The 20,448-nt window shown below is 51.4% G+C and overlaps 1 protein-coding gene across 1 annotated transcript in view; it reads left to right on the top strand.

The window, feature by feature from the left end:
• Positions 1-1,052: 1,052 nt before the first annotated feature.
• Positions 1,053-20,448, top strand: part of CARPB (Carbonic anhydrase-related protein B) — a 47,824-nt gene continuing 28,428 nt past the window's right edge. Inside the window, exons 1-2 of the mRNA XM_002134505.3 lie at positions 1,053-1,450; positions 9,579-9,958. Of these exons, the coding sequence (XP_002134541.1) occupies positions 9,901-9,958 (58 nt within the window). The 5' untranslated portion in view covers positions 1,053-1,450; positions 9,579-9,900. The remainder of the gene's footprint in view (positions 1,451-9,578; positions 9,959-20,448) is intronic.

Consider the following 20,448-nt stretch of genomic DNA (forward strand, 5'->3'; position numbering starts at 1 on the left):
TGCTCCACCGTCGCCGTTCCTTCATCCAGAACCACCGGAACGACCAGAATCTCAGCTCTCAACACTTTTTTGTGCCCCAGCTCCTGCCCCAGCCCCTGCCCTCGTCCTGCGCTCTCTCTCCAAGAGGAGACCCTGCCTGGACCCTGTTTGGCCAGTCCATTTCCTTGGTCTTATTAAAAGTTGCAGAGATTCTTGTGTTTACCTAGCACAAATGTCAAATCAGATGGAAAACTGTGGAATGGAATGCACGGAGTCGGTGGCCGGGCAGGAGCCTGCTGTGTCTGCTGTCTGCTGTCTGCTGCCTGCACTTGCCAGATACTTTTATATATTCAGGCAAGGGAGGAGCACGACTGTACTGCATGGAGTATTCGGCCCGCACCAATGAGGCAGCTAGGCAGCCAATTGAGCGAAGCATCAGGTGGCGTACGTTCAAACCGATTACAAATCGATAGTACCAGGTAATCGGCAACTGTCATCGAGCAGTTGGTTTGGTTTTCTGAGCTCTCCCGCCTGGATAGAACTCTTCATGACTCCTAGAAAAAGGCTTGCTTGTCCCCAAGTGGCAGAAGCAGGGGCAGTGGCAGAGGCAGCGGCAGAGGCAAGCATCCACGTGTTTCCACGATGCTGGAAACTGGAATGTAAACAGAAAACGTAAACAGACCGGCATGTGGAATCCACCGCATGGTGAAGACCGACTGTCGACTGCCGACTGCCGACGACCGATGACACCCGACGGCCAGCCGAGGACGGGATGGACTCGAGTGCTCGTTCGGCCCAAGAGGTCCTTCGGGGGGCCCGAAACGGTTGCATGGGCGCAGGCGCCGATGGCAAATCTGGCGGCACGGCAGAGCACACACAGGAAGCGGGGCTCCAAATGCCGCCAAATTGTGGCACAACCAACGGCAGGCCATCAGCCCGCAGCACGAAGGACTCCGAGGAACGAGCACACGAGCACACGAGCCGAGTGGCAGTCGGGTCCTCGCGGAGGTGGCCGATAGCCTGAAACGCCGAGCGTCGAACGCCGAACGCCGAAGTACTCGCGACGCCGAGCGGGGCACGACTCGGGAGTTATTGTGCCGCGGCGGCAGCAACAGTTTTGTTTGAAGCGTCAACACGTGCGGTAGTCCTTCTGGCCTCCTTCCTGGTCCTGGCAGTCTTTGGTCCTTTCGACCGGAGCTCGTTGAGCGCGTAGAACCGTCGCGTGTTGCTCAGAGTTTCAGCGCGAGTTTGTTGCAAGTTGCAAGTGCAGCGCCCCAGAACTCCAGGACTCCAGTGCCCCCAGCCTCAAGTGTTGGCCATAAAGAATTATATGTTACATTGATTTAGCACATGATTATTTTTGTTGTTTTTGTTCCGTGTCGCCGCGCCTAATCCCCGCCAGGAATCCACGAAAAGAGAACAAACGAGCGCCCCCCAAACGAACAGGCCATCAAATTAATCAAATTAAAAGGTAAAGCCAATGAAATTCCACGGGAAACGGGAAACGGGATGCCTAATGAGCTGGCGGGCTGGCAGGCGGGCAGGCAGGGGGGTATTGGAATTTTTGTCAAAAACAAAATTGCAACCGCAGACGGGAAACGCTCCACAAGCGAATCAAAGCGAAACGAAGCCCCAAATCAACGTAATTTGTGCTCATTATAATCAAACAAGCCAGAGCCGGAGCCAGAGCCAGAGCCGGAGCCAGAGCCAGAGCCGAAGCCAGAGCCAGAGCACACATTTTACACATTACACATCGCACATCGAACATCGGTGTTGGCTGGTAATTTTCATTAGCCAACTCCGCCAGTAGCTCCTCGCTCCCCCAAAGGCTTCGCAAACTCCAGTGCTCCACTGCTCCGGTGGGGGGGAGCTCGAACCAAAGACAAAGCCAGCCGTTTGTTGACGACTAATCGTTTCTCGATTGCATTTTAAATGCCAACTTCGAGCGCCGGAAACGGAAGTGCATTCAAACAGCGCGGAGCAGGAGCATGGCCAGGGGCAGGGGCAGGGGCTGAAAAGGGGGAACAATCCAACAGTCGAACAATCCAAATCCTTACAGCTCTCTGGAACTCCAAGTGATTTCCAATCAATATTTCATATTAACTTGAATTTTAAGTGAATGGAAATTGGCAGAAAATCAGAGTAAAACTTTGATGCCGAAACTCTAACAATGTTGTGTGCTGGGGACAGCTGGGGAGCCCTTGGGACTTTCCCCGAATATTTTAGTTCCCAAGAATTGATTTTGGTTCCAGAGTGCTAGAATTTGGAAGCGATCGGTGGATTCCCGTTCAAACCTGTGCGAATAATTCTGTAACGAGGAAGCGAATTGTGTTGTCCTTTGTAGTGGCAAATGGCGGAGTGTTTCTATCCGAAATCACCAATCGGAAAGGGCTGAGGGTAAACAGAGGTGCCGCCAGTCAGCAGTCGCTTAATGGGCCCTGAGCGACAGCCCCAGCGACAGCACCCGCCCCACCCCCGGCACCATGGCGATAAGCCTATAATTATAAAATTATAAAATTATAAAATTATAGCTGCAATCAAATATACATGCACGGGCACTCGATACCTACATATGATAGCAATTGTAGATGCTGTAGGTCCGACAGCCCGCCGCCAAGAGGCACTGGACACCATTCCATTGACGGCAATTATTGTTTAATTGATGCGGATTAGTCCGGGCGGGGCAATTGTAATCATCTCCCGATGCGAACGAGAACCCGAACGCGAACGCGAATATTTACTCGTATGGCAAATATATTTCATCAAATTTTCATCAATCAAATGGCCAATTTTTGGATAAACAACAGTCTCGCTTCCCCCTACTTGCCGCTTGCCACTTGCCACTCGCCGCTTGCCACGCACTCGATACTCATATATAATATTTCGGATGCAACATGAAAAATGAAAGGAGAAAATGGCACAAATATTTACCAGCAATTTCCCTGAACGGCGCCGCCATCAACATCATCCAACAGCCGCCTGTCGACAATAAAATCATTCTGGCAATTTATTTGAGATTTTTTTGCAGTTGCTGTTGCTGTGGCTCGGAGTGCTTTTCTTTTTTTCGAGTAGGACGGAACGGCAACAAAACGAAATTAATAAAAAGAATTTTCATAAAAAAATCTCCACAGCACATGTGGAAGAGCTTCCGGCCTGTCAGGCGCTCTCAGGCGTTCAGGCAGGCACTGGCACTGCCACTGCCACTGCCACTGGCACTGGCTCTTGGTTCCTTCTTTTGTCAATTGTCGCCGTACCCAATCAAGCTTCACTTCATTCATTTCCAATCCGTTCAATTGTGTACAGATTAGACAGTTTAAAGTGCCCCTCCAGGATGGCTGATCCGACACCTGGCGCCTAAAAGTATGCACCCGAAAGTGCGTGCTCGTCGACCAGGTGTTCAAGGAGCTAGCGACGACGACAGCTGCGCTTCAAACTGTGCTTTGAAGGTGAAAGGGTGAAAGGGGAGGACTGGCCTGGACTCACTCTTTCAGTGCCATTTCATTTCCGCCTTAATGGAATTGAGTTCCATCAAATGCATTTAGGAAAGTGATGCAAAAATGTGCCTTTCTAGAGGAATATCTTCAAAGATTAATATCAAATCAAGTTATTAAATTCGAGTCCACAAAATGGGATAGCATTTCGGGATATTTTATTCCCAGCTTGGAATTTCCCTCAATGTGGAAAACGTAATGTGAGAAATAATCGAACATAATCCTGATTTCCGTTGTAACTTTCCTCAGAAGTGTTTGCCTGATGCATTTTTGCGTGAAATCTTTTCTAGAAAGAGCATTCCGGTGAGACTTCCTAAAAAAAGAGCTCAACGTAGTCTTTAATGGATTTCTTTGGGTGGCATTGCTCTCAAATGCTCAAACTCCTTTTCCTGTGCTTCTTCGGGAAGCCCCCTTTTCACCGCAGCCAAAGATTCGAAGGGGACCTTCCTTTCAAATACAAACAAGGCTCGAATTGATTCTGTATTGTGGTCTGTAGACGAAGACGGGCTTGGATCGATTGAAGACGGGATCCCCGATCAGTCCCGAACTTCTTAAGAACTAGAATCCCTCTAGGCCCCGAGGCCAGCGAGGCTTCGTCTAGAGCACGACAGATCTACAGATCGGGAGAAAGCGAAATCAAAGGATAGAAAATACACAACTTATGTTTATTGTTTATTGTTTTTTGGGTCTTACCCCACTGGTGCACCAGTCACTATAATCTATGGATTATTGGCTAATATATTGGAGCCAGCAAAAAGGGGCACTCCCCCCTCGCTCTCCCCCTGTGCCCCGTTTTGGGGTACAAATTGCAATATGCCCCACCCCTGGACTAGACTCCCGTTCCTCGATTAACCATTTCGCCCTCTCCTTGTCTCTCCTTTTCGCCATTTGCGTGTTCATGACGCAACATTTGCGGTTGTTTATGCTTTTGAGGTCGCATTTCGTGGTTAGCCAATTGTTATGCGCATTTTGTTTAATTGCACACACGTACACGTACACGCACACGCACAGGGGCAGACACAGACACGGATACACTCTACACACGCACACAATGTCGTGTGTCGTGTGTCCTGTGTCGTGTGTCGTATGGTGTGGTGACATCGCCATCGCCCATCGCCCATCGTCCTGCTCCGTTTAGGTGTTAATATTTCAATTAGCAGCCGTTTATGTTTACGTAGCGAGAGGAAAGGAACGGAATGGAATTCCCTTGTAATGCTCCACGCAACTGTTACGCCGAAAGTCGTAACGAAACGTAATACTCCTCCTGGACATGCCACCGCACGCCCGTCCAGCCCTACAGCCGTACAGCCACACACACAGCATGTGGCAGAGTGGCAGAGTGGCAGGCGTATGCGTATGCGTATGTGTTGTGTTGTGTTGTGTTGCGGTGTGTGTCTAATGTCCCGACTAAGTTTTACAACTGATTGCGGCTGAGCGGCACTTAACGAGCCCAGATTGCAGCAGATTTTTATTATGATTGCGTTCGTCATCTGTGGGGCAGTCTGTGGCGGGGGACCTTGTGGTCGACCCTTGGACGGCCCTAGAACTTGAAGGAAGGAAGCTCTGGCTCTGGGCTATCAACAAAGGAGGCAGATACTGGGGATAGATAGGGAGTCGCTAGCCCCTCCTAAGATCCACCCCTTCTCGGGGATCCTTCCACTCATCTAGTGTGCTCTCGGGATAGCTGATTCCCCACCAGATGGATGAATGATTGCCCGAACAGAACGGATAATACATCCATTGAAATGCCCACTGGGGGTCCCCTGATCCCCACGGGATGCCTATATATCTACCTTGCGGATCTATATAGATTTAAAAACATTTGCTTATCACTTTTTTGATGAGTAGGCCCTGGGTGACGGGGTGGGCGGGGGATAAACTTTTCAATAATGAATATGCAACAGTAAATGGCCAACGCATCTGCGGGGGTGCGGGGGCGGGGGCGGGTGGCGGTGGATTGGTCTCTCTCTTTCTCTCTCTCTCTCTCTGTTTTTTGAACATTTTAATATGCATGGCAGGGCCCGACACATTGCAAAAATGAAAAGAACAAAGGGACAGGGGGACAGGGGGACAGAGGGAAAGCTGGTGGAAAAGCGAAAAGAAAAACCGCCAGCGGCAAACGAAATAAATTTGTCAGCCATTGCAATATTCTTTTGGGCCGCAAATGAAACTCCGGAATGGCACTGGGCTCTGGCTCTGGCTCTGGACGTGGCACTGGGCTCTGGCTCTGTCTGTGGGATCTGGGATCTGCAGCCTGGACCTGGGCCTGGACCTGGTTCTGGTTCTGGATCTGGTCAATAAATAAATACGCAAAAGTAAAGCATATACACATACAAAATACATCATGCAAAACGCCGCGACGAGTGTGCGTGTGTGTGTGTGTGTGTGTGTGTGTGTGGCTGAAGGCTGAAGGCTGGGCGGTCGGTGGTTCGCTGGAAATTGTGCATGAAAAATATGAAAAGACATTTTCGGTTAACGTTGCCCCGCAACCAGGGCTCTCCCCTGCTCTTCCTTTGCTCTCTCGACTGACAATAAATGTCATTTAGCTCTGGTGAGAGGAGGGTGTGGAGGGGGGGAGGGGGTATGTGGCACGAGGAATGGAGGAAGCTGCACAGCTGCACAGCTGCCTGGCAATGCCAATAAAATTTATTTAAAGCAAATTAAGAATCCAATGGCCTGCGAATGATTTGTGTGGTGGAAGATCATCCGCGGTGCGCCGCGCCAGTCGGCCAGGATCGTCGCCCCCAGATATCCCCAACCCCATCCCCCCGCCCCACCAAGCAGCATCCATCAAGCTTTAATGATGATTTTGTAATCGCCACTCAGGCGATTCACCTAAGAACTGTAAGCTCCTCGGCCATCTGCCATCTGCCATCCGGCATCCGGCATCTGGCAACTAGTATTTCCATTTGATCTCTCCTGACGATTGGTGAAATTCATTTAAAACTCCCCTGGACTCCATTGCCCATGTCCACTGGCTGTCTCTGGCAATTAACTTTAAAACATTGAGCAAAAACATGGACAACAATGGTGTGGAGACTATTCAATTCGAGTGCAGCCTTATCTCCGGCTTCAGCCATTTGTCACACAGTTTACACATTCGCCACACACTTTCTTTTCCTTTCTCCTATTTCGTTTCGTTTCGTTTTATTTCATTCTATTTTATTTGAAATTTTAATAAGTCTATGCCTGGGTTTTATGCCCGTCCGCCTCCTGGCCCTGCCCCGGCTCTGTCCCGGCTCTGTGGCTGCCTTCACAGCATTCAAATGCATTTAAAATTGAAAAGATTAGGCCCCAGTTTTTGTAGCATTTATTCATAAATAATTGAGCAGGTTTCCAGGAGACTTAAAGCCGCCTTTAGATCAGAGCTGAATAGTTTCAAATGGGGCTTAAAGGTGCAGCCTGGAGCCTGGAGCCCAGAGGAGAGTTGCCAAGATTAACATCTTTATGGCCATATCAAGTACCCAGAAATGCCATCGATGGCTTCATTAGATTCGAACTGGCATTAACTGGATTCCCGTCCCCCCCCCCACCCCCTCCGCTCCCGCAGAATGGGGGAGGGGGGCATGTGGGGCATGGGAAATTTTCAATTACGCTCGTGACATGACATAAAACGTAAATTAAGGCAAAATGTCTAAAGCGTTGAAGGGCGACAGGGGGTGTTTATATCTGTGTGGGGTGTGGGGGGTGTGTGGGGGGGGTGCGTGGCTGTGGCTACTGCTGGGGCTGACTGGCGAGTGTAACGCTTGATTTGCTCTGACATAAGTGGCGGCGACTCCCGACTCCCGACTCCTGCCGCCTTCGGCCTGCCCCCTTCTGCTGCTGGCCGCTGCTTATTGTTACGCCTACAACGAAGCCATTCCGAGGCATTCCATTTCTGGCATTCAACATTCGCCAGCATTTGCCATTTGCCATTTGGCTCCTGCTGCCGCTGCTGCTGCCGCTGCTGCGGCTAGAGGTTTTCATACCCTGTACTCGTCGAGAGCGTCGAGGGTATACGGGATCCCGATTGATCCAAGGGAATCTCCCGGAGTGAAGCAGGATGCAGCAGCAGGAGCGCAGGGTATCACCCAGTCGAATCACAGAGCACTCCCACTTATTCCGGCTCATTCCCCATGCCGCATGCCCCATCCCCCGTGCCCCATGCCCCGTGAGTCGTGAGTGTGTTGGACAACACAGCGACGAGTGCATGTTAAGTGCCTTATTATCCTGTTTATGTAACCGTGCAGTTTTGTCCGGACACAGGACATGGGACATGGGACCTCAGAGCCAGAGGCCAGGGCCCTGTCCCTCCGTCCCCCCCGTCCCGTCCGTCCCCCCCCGTCCACCCTGTACACATGTAGTGTTTCTCCAGTTTCATGTTTTATTCAGGCCTAGTTTACAAATTGTCGCAACGTGGGACGTGGCGGCCGGCCGCATGAAATGAATATTTTGAATACAAATAACTTAAAGTCGACAAATATCCAAAAATTCGGACAAAAGGAAATTTCTCCCCCGAGAAAACTTGAGAAAACATGAGAAAACAGTCACCGCCCAAGCGGCCCAAACGACGATGACGATGACGACGATGAAGACTTGTTGCCTGGACTGGCAGGGACTGGCAGGTCCTGGGCCTTTGTCCTGGCTGGTTATTGTTGTCGCAGGAGCCGTTGATTGCTTTCTGTTTTCCAGACGTTTTTCAAGTTCATAGCCCGAAAGGCGGGTCTAAAAATATACATAGCAGCGAAGCCCCAGAGGAATCAACATTTCACTGGAGTTCTTTCATTGATCTTTCGGACGAGATCGCAGATGAGTGCCAGTGAATGCCCCAAGGAGAACTTCAAGTGGAACTTTGAACACTTTGAATCGGAGTCGTGTTCTCTGCGCCGTAAAGATTGACTTGATTAAGTTTCCAGAGCTCCTGCGATGCATGCCACGCCACCCCACGCCATCCACCCCACCCCACCCCACCCCACGCCATCCATTCGATTCGATTCGGTTGCGTTCTGTTCCACCTTCTGAGTGTATTTATCATGATTTAGATTGCTAAACACACACACACACACTTGCACAAAGCCATATACAGCCGGGGAGCCTTGGACAAGGACTCAGAGCCGCACTCCCTGCACTCCCCTGCAGGAGCCGCCACTCCAGGCACTGGCCCGGCCGTGCCTCCTGGCACTTTAGAGCAGGCTAATTACAAAAAGTGAAAACACAATTCATTCTGCTTGTGGTTTATGCGTTTTCTTTGCTGCCCCAGCCCCAGCCCCAGCTCCACTGCCCCTGCCCCTGCCCCTGCCCCTGTTCCTGCCCCACTCTGCTGCTGCTGCTGCTGGTGCTGGTGCTGCAGCACTCCCCCACCTTGCAGCGTTATAAAAATGTTTATGGCTGACGTTTGTTGCCATAAAAATGCGAAGTTGCCCGAGGGGTGGCGGGTGGCGGGTGGTGGGTGGGCGTTGGGGGGATCTACCGTTGCGAATGCGATTACTTGACGACCAAAAAGGTCACTCAGCCGTGGCCATCGCCTGCCATTGTTGTGCCTCGTGTCCTTGTCCGGGGCTACCACTCCTCCCCCTCCTCCTCCTCGCAGTTCCACCCACCCTGAGTGTCTCTGTGTGTGTGTGTGTGTGTTTGTTCCCGCCGTATTTATGGCATTGTGTTTGTTAATAACATTTGCAGCGTCGAGTGCATTCCATCTCTGACGTAATGCCCCCGACGGGGCCCAAAGGGGCTCCGGTGCTCTGGCTCCTGTATTGCTTGCTAAAACAAATGCGAACGGAAATACCCTGTAGCCGGCACGGAGCGTGTCCACTCGCATGATAGGTCGATATGGAGATCCGAATGCACCCCAGAGGACTCCGATTTCCATGGTAAGGACAACCCAATGAAACATTCGTTTCCCAGGGGCTCTCTTCTCCGGATGTGTGGAGCTTCTGTCCTTTACAGGGTGCCAGTCAGGTCCACCTGCCAGTCGAGCACTTGACTTGCTTTGTTGTTCTAATTAATTTAAGTCTCCCACTCCCTCTCCCACTCCCTCTCCCCTATCCACCTCTCACTCGTGTTCTACTGCTTTCTCTCTCTCCAACTCCATCTCCATCTCTATCTCTCTCTGTTTGGCTTTCTTTGCAGTACTTGGCAGTGCAATTACGCAGAATGGCGTTTGCCTTTTAAGTTTCAACGCTCGCATTGTTCCCCGGCAGCGGCCGAAGGCATCCCCGGCATCCCCGGCATCGCAGGCACAGTGGAAAAACTGACGTTAAACAGGCGAACAGTCACCGGCTGTGGCAGCAGCAGCAGCCAGCTCCAGTTCGAGTTCCAGTTCGAGTTCGAGTTCCAGTTGCAGTTGCAGTGGCAGCAGTGCCACTGACAGTGGCAGTAAGTTACTGTGCAACTTTTGCCGGAGTCCCGTCGGCGCTGTCGTTGTTGTCGCATAACTCAAAGCTGATGAAATATGGAGCTGCTTCAGGTACTCTGCTGCACGCTCCTCCTGCTCCTGGCCCGAATGCAAGGTGAGTCCGAAGCTGCCGCCTGCAAGCGGCAGCCAGAGCCACGTGGCACGCGGCACGAAAGTCGTGGCGCCGTCACGCCTTAAACTAGGCTGGTGGGCTACCATCGGTTACACCGATACATCACCGATATTGCTCTATCGATAAGCTATCGCTCTTAATCGACTCCTATTAAAACTATCGATTAATAAACTAATCGCCTGGTTTTGTATCGAATTCGATATTTAGGTAAGCAAGAGATGAAAAAGTCGCACATATCTGCCTCCCACTAAGACCCAGAAACTGTACATTTTAAAGGTAATCGACTTGTCATCGATCTTTATCGATTTTTATAGATTTAATGAGGGATGAAAATCCTTATTATATTTTGCCATCACTAACAATGAGTCATGCCGGCATGCTGTCATCGCTGGCTTTGATCTAGTCAAAAATTGAATAATTCCTCCCCCATGCAGCCCCTAACACCGCCCCCTTTGGCAGCCCTTGGGGTGCAGCTAAGCCTGCACCCCGTGCACAGCCCCACCTGCACTTTGGGGTCAGTGTCAGCCGTGTCAACGATATGCGATACGCGATATGCAAATTTCCTGCACATCAGCCCGACACGAGAGCTTGCATAACTTTGCAACACCAATGCCGCCAGCAACACCAGCAACACCAGCAGCAACAACAGCAAGTTAAGCAAACAACAAGCGGAACAACATCAGCTGCAATAACCCAGAGTCGCGACGGTGCAACATCGTGGCACGTCCCCCGTACACCGTCCCCCGTCCGATAAGTTGCCCCCTGGGCTGCTTTCTGGGTTAGCAGTTTGCTGGCTGCTGGCTGCTGGTCTGCTGGGGTTGTCTTATCAATGCCACAGATCTGTCACCATAAATTTAACATTAATTACGGAATGGCAACCCTGGCGACCCTGGGCAACCCCTGGGCAACCCTGGACGGCGCTCAGCTCAGCTCAGCTCCGCTCCTCTGGCAGATAATGAGCAACAGAATAAATAAATAAATTGCAGCTGGGAGGGAAGGAGCAGCGCCAGAGAAGCCTCAAATTACCAGAAACGGATGCAAGTGACCAAAAAGTTTGCACATTAATCGGGGGCTACTTAGGTCCAACTTTGCCCCGGAATAGGAGGAGGACGGAAGGACACGCAGCAGCAGCAGCAGAGGCAGCAGCAGAGGCAGAGGCCAGGAAAGTGCATTGGTAATGAGCCCGAGCCCCGAGCCCTGAGCCCCGAGATCTGTGCCGACGCCGACGCCGACGCCAATGCAAATCGATAGATGCAAATAGACAAAAGTTTTTGAATTGCCAGAGATTCCAATTCAAATCTGATCAAATTTTAATGAAATACAATAGAAGAAACAAAGCTGAAAATGCCAGCATCAAATGCCACATTTATGTGCATTTTGTAGGAATTTCGGAAAGTTTTAAAGGCCCCCAAAAAGGGGTCTCTACAGAAAAAACAATAGCGCAAGTCGAACAATGTTTGGGTGATAATTAATTTAAGAACAGAGCCCAGAAGATGTATAATCCATGAGGTATTTCACGCGGTGTTTCGTATCCGAGACTCCATCTCCGCTCAAAAGGTAATAAATGCACGAGAGCCACTTGCCCCCGTCTGTAGGCGCTAAAGAGGGGGTGCGGAGGCACTTTCCCTCGCCGCAAGCACACACTCATGAATGTTGCAACTTCTCAACATTTACTCCCGGCGCCATTTGGCAGAGGCATTTGCCCCAGCGCCGCAGACTATGCAACGTCTGCGCGGCCTTAAAGACAGCCCTAGACAGAGCACACACACACACACACACACACACTACATGTATATGTGGAGTACACATATACATATGTATTTGGGCAAATATATAGCAGAGCCAGCGGCCGCAGGAAGAATTTTTAGGAGGGAACTTCAGGAACAGGTCGAAAAAACGGCACGAGAAATGGTTGCAAAACGAAAATATCATGAAGATGAGGATGAAGAAGAGGAAGAGGAAAAAAATGCAAAAGGCGGGGGTGGGACACACACACACACACACACCTACAGAGAGAGAGAAAGAAATGTTCATGCAATAAATTCACGTTGAAATTTTGCAATAGTTGCGTCTAGGAGTTGCCGCAGTAAACGGTGGGGCAGAGGCGCCAGAGCGGGGGCATCAAGAAATAAAACAGGCAACAGGACGCCGAGGGTCGATGAGGGGCGATGAAGGGCCCCCCACCCAGCAATCCACCCATCGAGTTGAGTGGCTTCTGCCGGTTCCTGCTGCTGCTTAATTTTGCAGCGCCTCCTTCGCTTAAGTAAACTTTCCACCAAAAGACGGGACAGACGGGGGCAGGGGCACCCGGAGGTGGAGGAGGTCTCCCAGCAGGAGAGGCTGCAACTGCAACTGCACCAGGAGCTGGAGCTGGGGCTGGGGCTGGAGGCGCTATGGCCTGGCTCTGGCCTGGCCTGGCCAGCGATAAGCAGGCCGCCTCGCTCTGCACAATTTTTGTTTGCCCCATTCGATTAAACTAAACATAAATTTCATGGACGATAAATCAGCCGTGAGCGCTGGGACAGTTCCAGGTGCAACTTGCTGTGCAACTTGCCCCTCGCGGCACGTGTGGGAAATCAAAAGAGTAGGTACCACGGGCAGAAAGCCAGAGATCCGGCGAGCCCCAGTCGGTGCAAGCTCCATTCAAGGCTTAATAAATGAATTTCCACTCTCCGAAAATGCATTAAGTAATCCTCTTCATGGGAAACATTTACATCCCTCCCCCCATCGATGGCTCGCTCCCGCTCCCGCTCCCGCTCTGTCTCCTCCGTGAGAGGGAAAAAATTCGCCCCATCAAATGGCAAACGCGAAATTGAAAGAACAATTTCAGAAAATATGATTTTCGGCATGGACCCCTGCCCCTGAATGCAGCTGCTGCCGCCGCTGCCGCTGCCGCTGTCGGTTCGTGTCGGAAATAAACAAAAAATTCCAAAGTAAAAATGGAAAATGGGAAAAAGAACCCGGGGGAAGCGCCATGCTGAATGCTCTTACAGTGCGTTTCGCTCGTGCAGGACTCGGGCTTTGAATGGAGAACTCTTCCAGCTGAAATGCAGTGCGGGGGAAACCCTCTATTTAAGGATTATGGCAGGTCCTTGTGCCTGTGAATCTGTATAAACACTCTAAACATATTCGATTTCAAGCGCCTTCTGCGGCCTCGCCTCCTCGTAGAGTGTTTCGATATCGTTGCAGAACCCGCCGGCTGCCGGCTCTTTGTTCCTGTTGGTTTTTGTTGTTCTTTTGCCGCCGGAAAACTATACATAAATATACCCAAAAATAGTTGCTTCTTTTAGTGTTGCTTACCTGTGCAGCCCCTGGCCACACCTTCGCTGGCCCACTCGTCGGCTACGTAATGTGGCACGTAGCTAACAAACATGGCTGCTTCTCGTGAGGGGGCGGGGGTGGGGTGTGTGGCAGGACACTTGCTCTGTTGTTGCTTTTGTGTGCAGCTTCCGGATGGATCTTCAGCCTTTTTGGGAGGGGGGGGAGGGAGGCGGGGCTGCAGTGACCGTAAGAACAACATTGGACCCCTGTCTGTGGCTGTATCTGTATCTGTGTGTGTGTTTGTGTGTGTGTGTGTGTGTGTGTTAATGCCAAATTAAGTTGCTGCACGTCGGAGCATGCATGAATGCTCCGCCCCCGACCGCCCCCGCGCCCCGCACTGTCCAAGTAGAAGCCAAGCCTCTCCGCAGGCCTGTAATCCCGAAAACATTAAACTGCCCGCGTTAGGACATTGATTTTCGCTTTTGCCCGTGGCCCGAGCACATACAAGCACACAGAGATATCCTTTGGACATAGACACTCAGGGATATCCACAGATAGAGTCTCATCATCATCTGCCTGATGCGGAGGCCGATGCGGAGGCCGATGCCTAATGCTGCTGGCTGCTGGCTGCTCGTTTATGCGTTTTCGTGCAAATGAAAATTCAATTTGAAGTGGAAATTATACTTTTTCCTCAGTTATTTTCTCATTGTTGTTTTTCTGTTTTTCCGTTTGTTTGTTTGTTTTTGTCGTTTTTGGTCTCTTAAGCAGGGAGTTGGCTGTTTCTGTTTTCTATTTTCTATTTTCTGCTCTCTGTTTTATGTTTCTGTGAGCTGCATTTTTGGAAATCGTTTCGCATTCAAAACAGTAGATGGAAATATGATTGCCTGCCCCCCTTTGTGTGCTCCAGAGCCGTGTTCTCGGATTCCATTTCTCTGCCATCCGATTTCCTATTCCCTCCACTTTTCAGCAAATTAAGCGAAAGTTAAGCCGAGAACAAGGCCACGTATGCCACACAGAATACAGCCCCAATTGGAGAGATGGCTTATTCATTGAGTTAATCGGAGACAGAGAGAGACAGAGAGGGACGGAGAGACTCAATGAAAGAGAGAAAGAGTGTGTGTGTGTGCTCTCTCATGCGTGGCCAATAATCCTCGGGAATGGAGACATAAAACAATGGCCGCAAGGACTGGGGCACGAAGGAGGGGAGGGGAAGGCGGAGCATAACATAATTTCCAGCACTTAACCATGGCCAACTGTTGTCCCATTTCCATTTCCTGCCCCATGCCCCATGCCGCATGCCCCATGCCACACTCAGAGGGTCATGCATTTTTCCGCTTCGCTTGTTTTCAAACTGATTTCAATCTGTTTCTGCTGTCTTCCTTCGATCTTCCTTCCTTCCTTCACTTCAGCTCCAGCTCCAGCTTCAGCCTCACTTCACTTCATGCCACATCCCTTGAAGCCACACTCTGTCCGTCGTCCGTCGTCCGTCCATCAGCGACTGCCACCGCACCACCGCAGGACCGTTTTGGCCGTTTCATTGTTGCCAAAAGTCGTCAAGGTTTTTTTTTTTTGTTGCGGCTTTTGTTGTTATTGTCGCTTGGCCTGCCCGGTCATCGTCGTCCCTCCCCCTGGCCCATCAGCGGCATCTCGTGGCCATCTCGTGGCGTCTGGCACTCCGTTTTCCGTTTTTCGCTTTCAATTTCCGGCCCTTTCGGGGCACTCCACCCCCAAGATGCCCCCAAGATGCCCCAAAGATGCCACGCCCCGCTCGCTAATGATTGCTGGGCACCTTGCAACTGCCGCAGACGGGGGCTCCGAGGCACGCTTCGAATGATCTCCCTTCGGGGCTAATGCTGGCGGACGAGTGTGAGTGCATTCGCACCGATACGAATGCGAATCGAATGCGAATCGAATACAATGGGAATGTCTCGATCTTGCCTTCTCTCCTGTTTGGCTGTAATTGGGATTGTAATTGTTCCTGCCCTTCCTTCCCCTCGGTCTCCCTATGCCTTACCTTTTTCTTCCTTCTTCAGTTTCTTTCTTTCTTTCCCTTTCCCTTTCCCTTTTTTGTTTTTTTTTGGGTTGGAACAATGAAAATTAGCAGGAGAAATAATCAAGTGCAGTTTTAATTTGCACAATGCCCCGCCATCTTCAAATGACTTGCCTCTGCCCCGCTGCCCCGCGCCCCGCTGCCCCGCTCCCTCTCTTCCTAACCCCATCCCCATCCACTGCCCCCCCCCCCCGCTGATGGCTGCTTCATCATCTTCTCGTTCTCGTCGAGCATTTGGCCCGAAACAAAGGAAACGCAGAGACAAAGGCGCGCCGCTTCTTTCTTTCTTTCTTTCTATTCTTTCTTTCAGCCTTCTTTTCATTCCACTGAATCCTTTTTTTTGTCCTTCTCTCTCTCTCTCTGCCCCTCCCCCACTGGTCGTTGGTTTTTTTGTCTCTGTTTGGGTCCAGTGCGGTCACAAATAATTGGCCCGATGCCGCTTTGACGTTTAAATTTTATTGAATGGCAGCTGCAATTGGCATTTGGCACTGTGGCAGTGGCACTCTCTCTCTCTCTCTCTCCCACACCCACACCCACTCCCTCTCTCTCTCTCTATCCGTCTCTAAGCTGGCTTAATTGTTCCCAATGGCTGGAACAATGGGCTATTATAGCCCTTGCTGCTGCGTGCTGCTGCGGGGGGGGGGGGGGGGACGCTCTGCATAATTCTTGTGCGCCCCATCGATTCAAGAAAAAACTTTGCTAATAAATGATCCCGGCCAGACATAAAAACACACACAGACACGCCAGAGAGTGGCTAACACACACATGTGCATTATTTACGGCTCATTTGGCAGCGGGAATGAATGGGGGAGCCCCTCTGGGATGGGCTCTGGGATGGGCTCTGGGGCTAATTTGCCTTTAAAAGGGCGACAGCATTTTACGCTTAATTTGGCATTGATACAAAACGACACCTGTTGTGCGTGTGTATGTGTGTGTGTGGGTGGTGTGTGTGTGTGGACCCCTAAAAGTGGCCTACACATTTTTCAACTCATGGGCTCCAGCACCCAAGCACCACTTCAGGATCCCAACGACAACAATCATAACAATAATCATAACAAAATGCGAGTGCCACACAAGGCTCAAGTGTGACTGCCCTCCGCCCTCCGCCCCCCCTCCCCTCGCCCTCTCAGTGGCGGCACAGTGGCACCGGTGGACCGGTGGATCCTTTAAAGGACGAGTGCTGCCCTGCCAGCACCTGCCAGAGGTGCCTTTCGTGCCACTGTGCCACTGTGGGGTGCGCCTGGAATGCCAGACATTGATACGGCGTCAGTGCGTGCTGCTAAAATTTTATGATGTGGGCAGGACCCTCCTCAAGTTGGCCATTTTGCACGGGGAAAGCCCCGGGAGAGAAATGGGCCGCCCAGGTGACGGCAAATTGATGCTGTTATTGTCATCAGGCGTCGGCATCGGCATCGGCATCGGCGTCGTAGTCCTTGTCCTTGTCCTCATCCTGCGCGTCGTCAGGGTGCCAAAATGCCAAACGCTGTCAACTGTCATTTTCCTGAGGGGGGCCTGTGCGGGGGGCCATCTCTTTTCCACCCTCTTAGTCGCTGTCTGGGCATCTTTGCTGCCTGCCTGCCTGCCTGCCCCAGTGGCAGTGGCAGGGGCAGTGGCAGTGTCATGTCAGGCGGCCATAATCATTGACATTCATACATAATGGACTCATTGATATTCGCTGGCAACAACAAAAGGTCAAGTGGCTTTGACTTCGCCACCCTCCCGCCTTCCATCACGTATGCCTCTGGGGAAGGGGGGGGGGGGGGGGGACACCACAGACCCCATGGCCCGGGCGCCGGACCGTTTTATTGTTGTCGCCGCGTCGCTCCTCGTTGGGGTCATAACAGTAATTGCCAACAAAACGAGTGATTAACCTGACAACACACTCACACACGGCTGTTCGAGCATGTGTGCGTGTGTGCGTGTGTGTGGGTGCACGCTCTTTGACCTTGCCCCCACGCAGCTCTCTTTTGAGTGCACTCACAAACCATTTAAATGAAGAGAGTGAATGAATGCCTTCGACACTGCCACTGGAGGATTCCAGGCGGATGGGAATCCGCTGGATGGGATCAAATGCTGCTCCGATATAGATATGCTCCTCGGCAGATCCTTCTGCTGATTACCTTTCCGACCCATTCCCAGCGGCAGCGCCTTTTGGGGCAATTACGATTTGGCATAGCCCATAATTTATGCAACATTATGCTGCATTATTAACTGATTCAATTATTGAGTGGGGCAAGCGTTTTGCTGCAGTCCGCCCGGCTATCGGCCATTAAGTATTCAGCCAGGGACTGAGGACGGAGGACTAAGGACGGAGGACGGAGGACGGAGCATGGGGCCTCGCCTCGCATTGCAATGCTTGGCCATAAATTATTCCATCTGTGTGTGTGCGTCTGAGTGTGTGTGAGTGTGTGTGTGTGTGTGTTGTGGAAACAAAAACCGATTTTCGCCTTAATTGCTGGCTGTTGGGCTCCCCACACCCCTCCCCCTTGCGGACTTTCCTCACCTGTCAGGGGGGAGAAGGGGGCGCCTCGCCTGTGCAGCCACCTCTCAGGGTCAGATGTCCGTGGGTCGAACAAGCAAATCACTCAAAGGGGATCAGCAAACGCTCGCCTTGATTTTGAGTCCGGGACAATTGGCAGCCGGCGGTGGCGGTGGCAAAAAACTAGCTTCCAAGAAATTTGATTTTGATGCCGTTAAAGTCGCTGGAGACTCCTTAAAGACTCCTCGTAGTGAAGCCTGGCTGGCTAGGGGCTAGGGGCTAAGGGGTATCCCCTTGCAGGTAGCCATTAATCCATGGAATAATCTGCAGAAGAGCTAAAGTCAAGGCTTTTCCTGGGCGTTCTCTTCTGGCTCTATCAAAGGATGCTTATCCAAAGGATGTTTCTTGGCCCATTCTTTGGCTTCCTTTTGATTTGCTCGAAATTAATTTGCCCCTGGGGCAGGCACAAACGAAGAAGCCCAAATGCAAATGAAATTCGTTTATTTAATTTGTCTGCCTAATGCCCACCCCCCCCCGCCTGCATTCTTCTGCTACTCTTTGCTTCCTGGCCACTTGCCACACACACAGACACAGACACAGATTGGAGTTGCTGCAGGTGCAGTGGCAGTGGCAGTGGCTGTGGCATGCGTGACGAGACCCACAACAGTCAAAGCCAAAGAAGAAGCCTCCTTCACTGCCACCAGCACTCCTCTGCTCTGCCCCCCCTACCCCTGTTGCACGTGCAACTTTGTGGCTTTTCAACGCCTTGGACCCCCCTCTCCGAGTCGCCGAGTAGCCCCGAGTCTCCGAGTCTGAGTGTGTGTGTCTTTTGAGGCAGTTAGAAGCTAAATTAAAATTACAACTTTTTGACTGCACGTTGACGATGCCGTTGCAATGTTGCCCCTTCCCCCGCCACCAGCCCTTGTTGTTGCCGCTTTGCGTGTGCCCCAAAAAACACACAGAAAAACTGAAAGAGAGAGAGAGAGAGCAAAGAGAGCAGAGAGCAGAGGCTTCTTTTGCCTAATAAAATTGGCCCAAAGTACGTTTTGTAAAAATGCCAAAAATTTGCTCAAGAAAATTCCCAACTTCCGGCACGAACGAGTCCGAGATGTGGTTGTTGTTATGCCCTTTCGCAGGGTATTATGATTTCCAAGAAGGACGAGGATGTGGCAAGGAACCTGGGCAGGATATGCAGTCCTGAAGGGTATTCAAGTCCTCGCACCACAAAACGATGGCCGATTTTCCTTCGAAAGTTTGGCCCAAGTTCTCTCCTGTTTGTTCGCAGGATTCGCATGCAAAGCATGTGTAAAAATGAAGCATCGACTGGTCCTGTCGGGACGTGCCGACGTCATCGTCATTGGCCACTTGGGACGACGCAGGAGTCTCGTTTCGACTCGTTTCGTCTCGTCCTCTGGCCCAGCTATGCTTCGCTGGTCAAATGCGATTTGATTTTCAAGTGTCCCTCCGTCGAGAAATTCAGATTAAAAGTGAGGCTGTCATCTAGCCACAAACGAGCAGTGGCACCCACTCGCATCCGACAGTCGCCCTGCCTTAAAGCCACAAAATACCATTCGATTGCGGTACACCTTTAAGGCACCTTTTTGAGAATTTCCACAGCCTTCGGGCCTCTTCAGGCCACAAAATCCTTTTGTCCCAACTGGCAGAATGAATACACACCCGCCGAATGCATGCGGGGTCGGGGGCGAGGGCTGGACCCAACGAAATGGCAAAAAATTGGCATAATTTCCTTTGGCTCGGCAACAAATCAAGAGCATTCAAGGTGCTTCAGGCACATTAGCGCCACCTGTGTGCGCCTAGATGAACTAGCCGCCCCGTCATGTGTGCGCTTGGGGGTGTGCCGCCGGTGTGGGGGCGGTGTGGGGGCGGTGTGGGGGTGTGTCGGGGTTGTGTAATGTGATTTTCAGTAGTCAGGTCTGAAAAATCAGCAGACATCGATTTCTTTGAGCGTCGTCGTCGTCGTCGTCGTCGTCGGACTTGAAATGAAACTGAAACGAAAATAAATGCCAATGGCTCATTTATCATGGCTCACACACACACTCTGACACACTGGCGCACATGGAAAGGCTTGAGCCGTGGGCCAGGGACAACGCGGAGCGAGGAACAACAAGTGTAGCATACTTTCCAGCGCTCCGGCCCGCCGCAGGAGCCGCAAAGAAAAATGTGCCACGCGGCTAATGAAGAATGTGTGTTCGATGCACAAAACTTTTGCAGCACAGCACCCGACCGCCACCACACGTCACCCCTTAGAGCCCCCAGCCCCCAGCCCCTAGCCGCCGTAATGATGATTCCCAAAGAATGGCAAATGTTTGGCCAACATTTTGGGTGGTGTCCCGGCGAGAAATATTCAAGGTCCCGCCCCTCCCCACAGACTGTATGGATAATGAGTGTTGCTGCCATTCGTTTGCCTTTGGCCCCAGAACGCGGGTGGCGGTGGCGGCTGCCTCATGAGTGTCGTGTCGCCAAGTGAAAGGGAAAATCCAATCTGGCTTGCATCTGGCAGCTGTGTGTAGCAAGTGGAAAATGCGCTGGAAAGTGAAAGGAAACGATGAAACGATGGCCATTCATTTGATAATATTGTAGAAAGAGTCATGGATTGGCGATATTGATTGTCCAGTTAGCCAGATATCCTTGAATGGGAATGGGAATGGGCATCCGATCTTG

Source organism: Drosophila pseudoobscura, chromosome X (genome assembly GCF_009870125.1).
Source record: "Drosophila pseudoobscura strain MV-25-SWS-2005 chromosome X, UCI_Dpse_MV25, whole genome shotgun sequence".
NCBI classification, from domain to species: domain Eukaryota; kingdom Metazoa; phylum Arthropoda; class Insecta; order Diptera; family Drosophilidae; genus Drosophila; species Drosophila pseudoobscura.